We start from the raw sequence: 13848 nt of genomic DNA, 5'->3' as shown, positions 1-13848 counted from the left end.
AATATTTACTTCGTGTGCACTTATAACCCCCTACAACACAATTTACTAGCATATTGTGTAAAACTCGGGAAACTATGTAATATACTAACAGCCTAGGGTAGAAGTTCGGGCTTTTCTTCCTCCGCTAGGCCATCGTCGCGCAGTGTTTGTTTTGATTTCGCGCTTGGATGAAGTTTGGCAAAGTCGGTCACCAATGACGTCATTGAGTGACCTCGTTGTTTCTAAGGTCTTTCAAAAATGACACTTCAAACTCATTTTTTTCGTACTAACCTCAATTCCATTTTCAAGAAACAGGTTATGGTTTCTCTCTAAATTAAAACAACCTTTTGAAAAGCACATGAAAATAGTAAGGCTAAAACATAAAGTTTAATAGCATTCAATCTTTTCAAAAAAATGTTTAACTTAATTTTTAACAAGCAGTGATTTTCCTTGATGAAGGAGTCCGAGTCTAAAATGCTAATGAACTGCTTTGAGGATGGCAGGCTACAATTACTGAGCATAATAAAATGACACTTTTAACCCGGCTGTCACGTTTCATTGAATTTTAAATGAGTGATAATATACTAATGAGCATTAGACCCGATTTAAATGTCCTCACCGAGGTAAGCATAAGGAATTCTGGGAATGATTGATGCCTACGTAAATCTTTAGTTCTTAAAAGTGACTGATATCACAAGCTGACGTCAACTAATTTCAAGTTCTAAGCCTGTGTTGAAATTTGACATCCTGTTTATATCGTATGATTAGATACAATACGACGTAAGTATATCATGGGTCATATCACTGAGCGCAAAAAAACAGGCCCTGGACCCTACTGTATTTACCAGACCTTGATTTAATGAAAAAGAAGGAGAGCTACACTACTAACAGCTCTCCTCAAGATATTGACAGCCATTACAGTAATTTTAGCACTATACTGTTTGTTTTTGAGCAACCAGTACCCTACTGCAACTTTCCCAGTCATAAATTTGTAAAGTTACCTTAAAGATAAGCCTACAATTCATACACTTCACAATTTCACCACTTTATACTACGGACAAGACGTAAATTATCAATTTATGCATCTACATGGACCTTTCCCCTCTAAGCCTCGCCTCCTGGTTACGGTTGCTGAGGTCCTACAAAATGACAGTGTAAAAACATACGCTATTAACATGTGCGTATATGGGACAACAGGTGTTTGTGAGACATACATATTCCTGGCTCTGTTCAGTTGGATTGTCACTTCAAACAAGGTTCACTGTGTACGAAATGGCACATACTGTACTATGTGAAACAATCACACTTTAATTTTGTTAAATACAGGTCTCCTTCCAAATTAAAGACCACTTTTGGGACAGGGATTTTCCATGGTCTTTAGTAGCTTTGATCTAATAAAGATGAATACACATTTGTTTAATTTGGGACCACAGAAAAGCGGTCTTAAATTAGGGAGACCTGTATTAAACTACACTTCACAACAAGCATGGGTTGTGATAAATGCTGCATAAAAATTGAACTTGGGAGGGCATTGCTTTTAAATACTGTCGCTTGAACAATTACCCCGATCATGGAACCTACGGTTTTCTAGTTGGCTAATGTATTGCTCTAATAGCAAAGAAATGATCCTTAGCTCAAGCCTTAGGTCACATCAATGTACACTGCATTAATATCAGATACAGCTGCTTATTACAGTACAGTATAATTGAGTATGCCAATGCTGTAGAAAATTTAATACAAAAATTGGCCAGATTGGTAAGTGGCTTTTTAAACGTGGACATACATTATCAGAAAATTGAATTAGAATAAACCATGGCTTATCTTCCTTCTTTGGAATTTCATATAATTACCAGTGTAATATCAATACTAATTTGATTCTAAAATTGTGACAAAATTCAAATAAATTTAATTTCAAATAATTCTATAGTAATAAAATAATACCAGTATATTTTTAATATGGTTATACAAAGGGCCTCTAAAGAACATCCTATATTGATTTTGTTAGGGGTTACTAAAAATATTGTTAAGTTATAAAATTTTAATAATTTTAATAGAAATAATACGAATAATAGTAAATATTAGTTCATTACTGCATGCTAAACTTTAATGTTTGTGGCCATTTCCATATTTTTTATTGACTCAGGTAGCATCAAATTTCATCCACCAATAATTTAAAAAAAATAACAAGAAATGCTTCATCTTTCCAATGTAGCCAAATTTAAAGTATCATTACTATATATTTTTTTGATTATATTTTTATCATTTATAAATAATGTTTTAGATCAGTTTAGCAACTAAACTGTGCTCTTTTCACACTATCAAATTGTCATTGACAAAAAACTGTTGTATGCCCATACTGTATATAGTTATGTGCCCATATATAGTCATGATGTGCCTATATATGGTCATGATGTGAGGGTATTGCAAACCCTGCATACCCCGCAAACCCTGCAAACCTCCAAAAAAACACCGCAAACCCCATCCAAACTCTGTGATAATAATTGAATCATAGTATAGGACTCAACTTGGTATCTCAATAAAAAAAATCTTAATTTTATGTTCGTCACAACCTATTTTTGGGGTCATCATGACCATATTTAGGATGTGTTTCCACAGCACTTATTACCTGACAGACTATCGGAAAGCGGGCTTATTAAATACTGTATAAAAAAAGCCTTTTGGCTGCGCTCAACACTGATGACATCTGGCTGGGCCTAGGTCTGCACCAAACCAAGCTGGCATTCTTTTTCGTCTTCTTCTCAATCTCTCCAATATATAATACAATGAAGCACCATTGTGACAGATATATTTCTCAGAGTATGAGAGGTAGTACCAAACGATTTCTTAACCTATCCATCTCACACCAAAAAATGTTGGTCCCCTATAGTGCTAGGGCAATAAAACAGATGTTTTGCTATTCAACACATCCACAATCTTGCATGATGAGATAAAATATTTGGAGGGAATTTTAAGATAATTTTATCAGAGTAATTTTAAGTGCTGTGGAAATACGGCCTTTAAGAGGCATGTCACATGTTTTTGTCAAATAAGATTTAATAGTTTGTATAAGGCTCTACGGAAGGACAAAAAAAAAACCTTTGCTTGATTGATCGACACAAAATAAAGATCTACAGTAGTCCTACATGTAGCTGAAATTAGTTCAATGGTGTTTGTTGCAATTTTTTGTTATATTTCAAATGCCAAGTTCCTGAATTATAAACAAATTAAGCTAGCATTAATTTGATTTCTGGATACTGCATCTGCTAAAGGATGTGTGGCTACTGAAACTGATGCAAAATCAATGTCAAGTAGCTTAGCTGCATAATTCCAACAAAGGCTGAATATTTTTTGTTTAAAATGCCACCGATTACCAAATTAATCACACTTCAACTACATTAAAAATCCTTGGTACATGCTTCAATCTTTAAGCTGTGTCTAGATTATAAAACTTCCTTTGTAATTCCAAATATTGAAGGCCAAGCTTCAAAAAACGTTTTATTAAAATACTATTAAAGACTGGTATTGTGTCAAGTATCAAGTGTATTTAATAACAAATTAAATGAGTTTAAATATGCGATAAAGATTCACCTTGGAAAAGTACATTAACCATGATTGTTGTTGTGGTTCACTTTTATTTTAAAACATATAATTGCTTGTTTATAGGAACCTATTAGAATGAATTAAGCTATTTTTCAGGTTTATGGGTTTTCCTGGTATATTGTCATTGTTCTTGTGAATTTTGAGTACCGAATAAAACCAAACCAAACCATACCAAACCTAGTCATGATGTGCCTATATGGTTATAAAAGGATGTGATGTCCTTATGACAAGTCTGGACTGTATACTTTTTACAAATGTCTTCTATATTCCTATTCATATGATCACACAAATACCATCAAGAATTACAGAGATAACATTATTTACAGTAGTACTAATAATACTAATGGTAGCGAGAATTTTAATACCAATATTTCTTAAAATTCTAGAGTTAATGAGTACTGTACTAAAAAGTAAACTTATTTAACTTGATGGAAATATATTGGAATGTAAAAAAATGCTGCTCTTATTACAGTATGTATTATAGCGCTGCAACGTACAGCAATAATAACGGCGCCGGTTGAAACTGCAGGTTCGTCTATGGTGGTGGATCAACACATATTGGATAAGGACTATAAACTGTAGGACCACACAGTGTACACTATTTGGCTCATGTGACCCCGCATGTGACATTGTAGTACTGTTTATGTTGACCTTAATTATTTTTAAAATTTTCATTATAAATTTAGTTGAATTTAATTTTTGAATTTTTTGTTTTTTTGTTTATAATTAACATCAATCCTGTTGCTGGGCCCTATGGGAGAAGAGTACTTTACTGTACATGGAGGAATTAGTTTAGTCCTCCATGTTTGTACTGAATAGGCTTCTCAGCTTAAAGAACAATAACATAAACAAACAAACATGTGCACTTTGAAGTACATCTCTTGAGACGAGTAAAATAGGGGGATTACACAGGTGTACTGGTCCATGCAGCCCCAGGTAAACAAACAAACATGTGCACTTTGAAGTGCATCTCTTGAGACGAGTAAAATAGGGGGATTACACAGGTGTACAGGTCCATGCAGCCCCAGGTAAACAAACAAACATGTGCACTTTGAAGTGCATCTCTTGAGACGAGTAAAATAGGGGGATTACACAGGTGTACTGGTCCATGCAGCCCCAGGTAAAAGACAAGAGTAGCTGGTACTAGTTTACCGGGTACGGTAGCTCAGAGACAAAGTGACCCTTTAGAAAGGAAGTTACTTACGGCCTACAGTAGTCCATATAGAACCTACCTTCACAGTACCTGTACACTAGACTTTGTAAAGTATTCTAAAGTTGTTTTTTGACATGTTGTTCTGTAAATTGTTTTGGATGTTCTACTAAATATGCTGTGGTGACAAGGATGTAGAAGTACAGCTTCCTTTATAATTACTACAATCACGGATTCATGCATTTCAATGAATCCTAATGCTATAAAAAGAACCAAAATATTCAAATTTTGAATAGAATGAATTAAAACAGACAGATTATTCATAAAAAGTCTGAATAAATTTTTAAAGAGAGGATGGATCAAGGAGATTTTAGAGTCTGTAAAAACTGCCAATAATTAAAGCTAAGAAAGATTGATTCTACCCAATGGACACTCTAATTACAATAAGGATATGAAGTACTGTAGGTAATAATAGCAAGGAGGATCTTGCTAGATTAATTAATACTATACAATAGTCCTCTTACTAGCTAGCAAAATGAGCAGGTCTTGGATAACTTGGCTTATCCTAGAAATTGAACCTTCATATCAATACTTAAAATACTGCAATTCCTTGTAAAAACATTCACTGAATACTAAAAAGCTTATCACATTTCAGGATGCTCACGATGGATATTCTGGTCCTGTAGTTTTGTTTTGAGACTATCAAGTCTTATTACAGCAAAATATCAATCAGTAATTAGTAGATATATCAATCACTAATTTGTAGATTTGATCGGTGGAAATAATTCCACGAGGAACATGGAATACTGAATGTACTAAATCATGTATTATCAACATTTTCAATGGCCTGATGCCTTGACTGCTTTTAACACAATAAAAATGTTGTCATTCTTATGTTCATCCCTCCGTTGAATAAAAAAAATGTTTTTAAAAAAATTTCAACCTTCACAGTGTACCGTAAATGGTCGAATAAGCACCGCGGCGCTTATACAATTTTTGTAGGCTTCTGTGCGGTGCTTACCTGAGAGCGACGCCTTTTTGAGAGCGGTACCTATAAAATCAAATTGGCGAGGCGCTTTCCATGCCCGTTCCCATGTTACCTATTTCACGTATTCCCATAGTCTATCATAGGTCTTATCATCATAAATAAACGTTTATAAAGAAATGCTTGCCTTCATTGTATTATTTGTTCATTTTACGCTGTGTCATTGTATTTAAAACTCTGTTTCTCCGTGTTTCTACACACAGCGTAAATATAATTATACTCTCGGCGCCTAACGAAAAAAATCATGATTGGTGCGTCGCTTATTTAAGAGCGGCGTTTATTCACGAGCAGTGGTTATTCTTGCATTTACAGTATGACAAACATGTAAAATCTGTTCTAATTAAAATCAACATTTTTTAAATATGTACATCAATATGTTAACATCATTGAAAATTGTGAAACTGTAGTCCAAGGACCATAGACTTTGATTTATTTTTCAATCTGTCGATAACAAAACCTAATGTATTTAAAAAAATATAATCTATTACATTATACAATTTATAATTTTTTTAATCATCGCAATATAGCCCCTTCTATCATAGATTTATAACTAATCAAAAACACAGGAATTAAAATTTACAAGAATGACTTCTATTAGACAGTACAGTGTACAGTACTCTATAATGTTTTCAATGCCTATGGAAAAAAAAGTTACTAAATAATATGGCGACTGACACAAAAATATTTGTCCACCCTCTTTTGTTCTTACTGTATATATGGCCACACTTTATCTTATTTGTACATTCACCAAGACCACTGCGTGGTAAAAGCTTGTGATTAAATGAATTTGTTAGTCTGAAATGTGCTGTTTGTCCTTCATTTAAAAATATTCATGAAATGACCATAATAATAATTAATTAATAATATATTAATTTAGAGTACAAAGCAGCATGTCATTTTATAATCTTCTTTTGCACAATATACTTTGTAATTAGGCACCTATTTTACAAGGAAACCAGGTTATAATTTCTGGCAGGAACATGAGGTCAACCACAGGTCACCTAAATAGTATCTTACCATCATATACTCTATAAATCACATGGGGCCAGGAAAAGGTAGAAGCATTTGACACAATCCAATAAACATTAGGGAAATTAAATATAATTTTTCCAACTAGGTATTAATTAAATTATCAAATTGATTCATAAATTAAGATGAGTTCAATTTAATCAACGTATCGCTTGCTTTGTTTGATGTAACCTAAATTAAGGGTCATCATATAAGAGTAGAAATACTGACATAGCTGCTTTTACAGAAACTAAGAATTTTGTTATACCAGTAATATTAATAACAATATTTCACAGTGTTTGGGTCACAAGAAAATAAACGTTTTGAAATTCAAACTGATAAATCATTATATTTAGGAACATTGTATTTAGGAATACAGTAGTTCTGATATATTGTACTATGTATCATGTTAATTTCAGACAAAAGGTATTAAAATATTTGATTCTTATATTTTTAATAAAGCCAATGTGTTAAGAGTGGAGTTGAATAGCTTGGTTGTTAAGATGCTTGCCTTCCAATCCCAGGCTCCTGTCACACCATTTTTTTCTCAACCAAAAACAATTCTACAACTCTCTAATAAACCTCATAATGAGACTTTAGTTAATGTAGATGAGAGCACCTTGTGTTTATATTTGTCTTATGAAGGGATATGCCACTTTAAAAAGTGATTAAGTCACTGTTTGGCATACTGTATAATCGTTGGTCTTGGGCCTAAAACAACAGGGGAAAAAAGTGTGTGGTGAAATCTGGAAAAACCTAAAAATATGCAATTTTAAGAATGGACAATACTTCAGTATAGAGTATACAATAAAAGAAATTATTGTAGGAACAAAATAAATAAAATTGAAAAAAAAGACTATCATTTTGGCATATAAAAGCTATTTTGTTTTCTTTGGATTAGAATAGAAGGAAAATAAACCATCAATACAAAATTCAAACTTAATAATGGATTTTTTCTATAAAAAAAATATGATGAACAAGGAGAAATTTGTTTTTGAAAAACATGTACTGTAGCTTGGGTGTGAATAGGCAGCTTCCTTTGTAGCAGTGTACTTTGATTCTTAACAGCTGCCAGAAATATATGTGGTTTCAATAAAATAATATTCCACTGCCATGGGTTGAAGTTCAGTTCAATGCTAATTTGCATAAAATGTAAATTATTCTATTTTGGTCTTTCTCTATGATTTGATACATAGCATTGATGCCTCATTACTTGTGAACATTAACAGAATCCATAACAGAAATGAAACTAAGATGAGGTGTACAGAAAGTTATAAGGTTACCATACTTTATTTGAATCACTATTTTGTTTAAGTACTGTGAACTTCATCATGTGACCAGGAAATAACATGGTACTTGATGAGAATGAGATACCAAGGTGTGAATAAAATAAGGGGGGGAGCAGCCCAGATCTCCTTACATTTAATTGCTTTAACAGCCAAATTTATTGGCTCCATAAAAAAACACAATCTGCCATAGATGGCAAAGTAATAAAATGCATTTTATGCTGTTTGCAAGGCAACATTTGGCAATCATTAACATGATACATTTTTTCTGTTTTCAATTTGTTTTCACTCAGTATTTCTGGGATAGAATGTTTCACGTTCTTTCCTCAATATATTTTGAGCTGATTTTTCTTTAAAGTTAAAACATTCAAATACTTCAGCAGAAATTTATACATACTTAAACAATTTGTGTGTATCCATGCCTGTCGGAGGCATTGATCTCCACTATAATAGCTGGATTGCTTGCGCTTTGTACTGTTAGCTACGTCTTGTTTTAGCCCTTTGAACATGGGTTTCTATGTGCATGATACAGCGCTTTGTTACCGCGAGGAAAAGACACAATATAAATGACCACTAATCATTATTATTCTATTTTTCAAAAAACCAATTTAAGAAATATTTGTTTAATTTCTATAGGCCTTAAAATTGAATATTGCCCGACATCCTGGTTTTATTAAGTAAAGTTGTAATTTTACTTTAAGAGCACATTTTTTAAATTTTAATCAAACAAAAAAAAAATCTGTCATAAATGATGCTATTCTTCATCATTTCAAATGTATAGGAAACAATTATAAATTAGCATAATCACTTTGATAATCAATCATTGTTATACTGGTGAATGAATATGAATTTACAAAGAAAGACAATACCTGAACTATTAGTCATCCTACACACTAAGCTTTCTTTAGAAGCTATGTTGTAGTTTGTATTAAGTTACATGTTTTAACCATACTGTTTACTGATAATTTCTTAGTTTTTATATTATTTGCTTTTTAGTCGATTTCACTGAATTTATGGGCCTATAAATTATTTTTTATATTTGTAGGTTTTGTTTAATAGAGTTTACATTTATGCATTTTGCAATTTTGTTTATGAAAATGAAACCATCAGAACTATTTCATGCTAGATTGTCTACATGGCTGATCTACAATGCATTAGAGTTAGTTACAGTACCTGGGAATAATATAAAGCACTTTGTTTCTTTAAATGATCAAACACAACAAACTTGATGATGAGTAACAAAAAAAATTAGTTGACTAAAATATTAACAGGAACACAATTTGAAAACTATATTCAAATTGATATTGTTATTATAAAGCATTTTGTTTTGTTTTTCTGTTTATTCGTATGGAAAGTGGGAGCTGGAACACTACAATTTATTATAAGAACTCTAGTAAAATTTTGCCCAAACTCCCCATGTACTTTTTTTTTTTTGCCAATTTCAGGCTCAAAAATTTTTTTATTAGGCCAAATAAAAAAAGTAGTTTCTCGTCCTAATATTTTGAAAAAAAAACAAACGAGGACACTTTTTTTCCCTTTTTTTTTCACTCAGAGATCGCAAATCCAAGATGGTTGATGGGAAACAGCTTCTACAGTACTTTCTCACTTTTACCAGGTAGACACATTAAAAGCAAATAAAGAAGCAGTAGACATGATTCAAACCAAAAGTATCCCCAACCACCAACTATCATGAGAGAATTTTTCTGATATGAGTTAGCCAGACTTAAGTAAAATTAAGGAAATAAAAAAAAGTTAAAAAAAAAATTAAAAATTGGAGAGGCTAAGAAAATAGATGTACGAGGAGATGAGAAACTATTTTTTTTTAATTTGGCCATATGTTCTTATTTTACACACTTTTCATAGCGTGAAAATTATTATTGGGGGAAATTATGTATTTCAGCACAAGCTTAACCCAGTCTTTTGTGTCATTATCTGACAACTTCAGATTATATAAATATAGTCTATCTGATAGAGTACATTTATGTAATGTAATGTATCTCATACATTAATAGACTTGATATGTTGATATTTATACCTTTTCAAACACTATACTGTATGTGACTACCTTGATTTGTTTTTTTTATTAATACTAAACATCATTTGATATTTTACCTTAGCATCAATTTCTTCTAATTTTGTTTGTATTTTTTTGTATTTTTTTAACATTTTCGGCCGTGTTAAAATCTTAAAATCTGTTCTTTAAAAAAACATGTATGGCAAGAATGGTGTCAGATGCTTTACATTACATTTACATACATTAATAGACTTGATATGTTGATATTTATACCTTTTCAAACACTATACTGTATGTGACTACCTTGATTTGTTTTTTTTATTAATACTAAACATTATTTGATATTTTACCTTAGCATCAATTTCTTCTTCTTTTCTTTCTTTCTTTCTGTATTTTTTTGTATTTTTTAAACATTTTCGGCCGTGTTAAAATCTTAAAATCTGTTCTTTAAAAAAACATGTATGGCAAGAATGGTGTCAGATGCTTTACATTACATCGAAAAAAGGTGTGATTATTAATAATGTGTGGAACAAAATTTTATTTTCTTTTAAATCATCAGTTTCAATCCAACAATGGGCATTTTTGTATCCATTTACCTATGGCAAACTTTGATTCTCACAAAAAGAGGGGTTTAAAGGAAGGAACGTGACCTTACCCTGAAACATCATTTCAATATGTAGCTGGCCGTCCATGGTCTTATTGTGCCACAATGAAACGCATGTTTCTTTCTCGTGAGTACACTTTACTGTCTTGTTGTCCGCTTGGAGAGTTCCAACATCTGCATCGTATTCCCCAAGATATTCAGGATTCTTGTAATAAGCACAAAATTTCTCCTCTGAAAATGCTATATTTGGTATGAAGAAAAGTATGAATAAATACATCATTTATTTTTAATTTAGAAAATATAAAAATATTAATGACTTGTTTTTTCCAAGTTACTAGTTACTATTTTAAGAATCAAGGCCAGAATTTAAAATATTTTCCCAACCCCACTTCAACCCCAACAATCCCCTACCCCAGCAGCATTTCCAATCTTCAATGATTGATTAGCACATTCAGTAGAAGATTTTTTTTTAAAATTATTAATCCTTCAGAATATCTACTCAAAGAGACTCAGATACTAAACATAAAGTTAACGCTATGAAAATTAAATAATCTGTAGAATAATTTCCAGCTAATTATTGTAAATTTGGAATTATAATCAGTTTAATGCATTGAAAAAAGATTTAATACTATTGGTTAATAAAAAAAAAAGCTGTGAAAATGTATACCTCATTATGGAGTTTGTGAATATGATCTCTTTCAGCATATGGAAAATATCATGTAAATTGTAAAGGTGTGTTAAAAGCTTCGTGAGTGATAAAGATAATCATACAGTAGGTCAAAAAAATGTATTCTAATTTTGTGGTACAATAAGGTAATTTCACCTTCCCTTTAGTGCAAATGATTTTTTTTCCTGTATTCCTAATATGGTAAAATGCAACAAATCATAATTCTCAAGAGAGTCATGCATATATGCATTACTAATTGGTTTTAAGCAGCATCACTAGATAAGATGCTACTGTACATTATTATAACCAGTATTATGACCAATTGCAAGTGGATATTGTTAGATTTAATACGTATTATTTATGTATGCATTCAACAATCATGTGAGACTGAGGCTATTTTAGCAAGAGCTGATCATTTAGGGTGGCATAATTAAATTTGTTAACAATCCATAGGTGATTTTAGTACAATATGGTACCCCTGGTGGAAATGGGGTCTGGGTTGTCGGACATTGCCCTGGTAGAGAACTTCAGTATAACATCCATTAAAAAGGTCAATGTGATTATTTAAGGTAAAAGTTTACATAAAATTAATATTATATACAAAAAAAATATTAAAATACTATAAATTATATGAGACCTACTGTATCCATACAGAATGTCATTGCATGATTAATCAACAACATGCAAAGAATTGTTGACTAATAAAAAGAATGATCTGAATTATTTTGACTGGCACTTGGCATGTTCATGTTAACAAAAAATGTGCTTACCCATGGCAATAGGCAGTATAAGCCAGAGTAACTGTTGTAGATTAATACAGCCTGCCATAATGTATGAATCATGTACTGTCTGTCTTTCCAGTAAAATTATGGAATCCTCCTTTGGTTTCTGAAAGAAATAAAATGCACATTATACAACAGATGAATCATACAGTACTGTACACTACCCATAGACAGAGATCATGATCGCAAACATTAACTATTCCAATACCCTACAGGTATGCCATGACTGCAGAATTTTCTTTTCAAATGTGTTTTATTATGTTCCAAACTATCCACAAACCACAGGAGAGCCTTCTGGAAAATGACACCGTCTCCCGCACTCATGTGTTAATACTACAATGGACTATTATTGTCTCCCCGAAACTAGCTCAATGGCCATGGCAATACCACACTCATTTAGCAAAAAATTTGTTGATGCGACAACATTAAACCAGATCTCCCCAGCCCAAAATGAATTCCCGAACTTGGGACTCCAGCTCATATCATACTATATGTAACTTGACATTTTTCGGGGTTTTCCACATTTTACAATCACACTCAAGTCAGTTTATTACCCAATTATATTAGTGGCTACAGCCCAAAAGTGAATTCCCGAACTTGGGACTCCAGCTCATATCATACTATATGTAACTTGACATTTTTCGGGGTTTTCCACATTTTACAATCACACTCAAGTCAGTTTATTACCCAATTATAGTAGTGGCTACAGCCCAAAAGTGAATTCCCGAACTTGGGACTCCAGCTCATATCATACTATATGTAACTTGACATTTTTCGGGGTTTTCCACATTTTACAATCACACTCGTCAGTTTAATACCCAATTATAGTAGTGGCTACAGTATCATTAGGATACAAAACAACTGAAGACCTAATGGTTGTTTGTGTATTCTTTAATATAATCTGAGTAGTCCTTTAGTTGTAATTTAGACAGAAGGTGTTAAGAAAAATTGAATAAAAACCCACAGCCTCCAAATGCATTGTTTTCTTTCTTAAGCACTGTCTATTACAGTAAGATCAAAAGGACACAGAACAATGAACTCATGTCACTAACACTTGTTTTTTAGCCAATAAAAAGTCATTTAAAAGGGGGACATCCCAGAATAATTTTGATTGACATGAACTCAATAAATTATATAGTTGAATCCCTCATAGTAAACAATTAACATCCTTTGTAGTACAGCCAGATGCAAGAATCTTGCCCAGGGTAGCTTAAAATATTCAGGGTTCATATAGCTTATGCAGTCTCTAGCTGGAAGAATTGAAAAGTCTGCATTTTTATAGCCCATAGAAAACTAGTACAATATCACCATGAACGAAGACAGGATTATTTAAAAATGTGATCCAAAAAAATATCTTTGAAAATTGGCCGAAAAAGGCTTATCAACAACGTAAAGCACTTACAGTAGCCATTATAAAACAGCGAATTAACCAAATATGGGGCTTGCCATGCCAAAACCAGCATCAGTTACAAAAACAAGAAATTTCTTTTTATAATTCTACACATTACACTTTTTTTTAATAACAAATTTTATAAGAACACTGAGGCTGAAAATGCTTAAAAATTAAGAACAAAATAAGAACAAATTGAGGCTGAGGTAAAATGTCAAATGAGATTTTTATTTTTAAAAACTAGAAAAACTAAAAAATTATGTATGTACTTTATGTGCAGTAGATGTGACTATGTAATACCATCTATTCATTCCAGTACACTG

At 32.1% G+C, this 13848-nt stretch overlaps 1 protein-coding gene across 4 annotated transcripts in view; it reads right to left on the bottom strand.

Annotated features, from left to right (window-relative positions):
• LOC117103193 (bone morphogenetic protein receptor type-2-like) overlaps positions 1–13848 on the bottom strand; it is a 54137-nt gene that overhangs the window by 36509 nt on the left and 3780 nt on the right. For all 4 annotated transcript variants that reach the window (XM_033243721.1, XM_033243718.1, XM_033243719.1 and 1 more), the window contains exons 2-3: positions 12124–12241; positions 10738–10926 (exon numbers count right to left, since the gene is read on the bottom strand). In XM_033243721.1, coding sequence (XP_033099612.1) covers positions 10738–10926; positions 12124–12181 — 247 coding nt within the window. In that variant the 5' untranslated portion in view covers positions 12182–12241. The remainder of the gene's footprint in view (positions 1–10737; positions 10927–12123; positions 12242–13848) is intronic.

Source organism: Anneissia japonica, unplaced genomic scaffold (genome assembly GCF_011630105.1).
Source record: "Anneissia japonica isolate Jap-2015-1 unplaced genomic scaffold, ASM1163010v1 scaffold2652_len1590060_cov184, whole genome shotgun sequence".
In the NCBI taxonomy this organism is placed as follows: domain Eukaryota; kingdom Metazoa; phylum Echinodermata; class Crinoidea; order Comatulida; family Comatulidae; genus Anneissia; species Anneissia japonica.
Note: the sequence above shows the minus strand (reverse complement) of the source record. Positions and strands in the feature narration are given on the sequence as shown.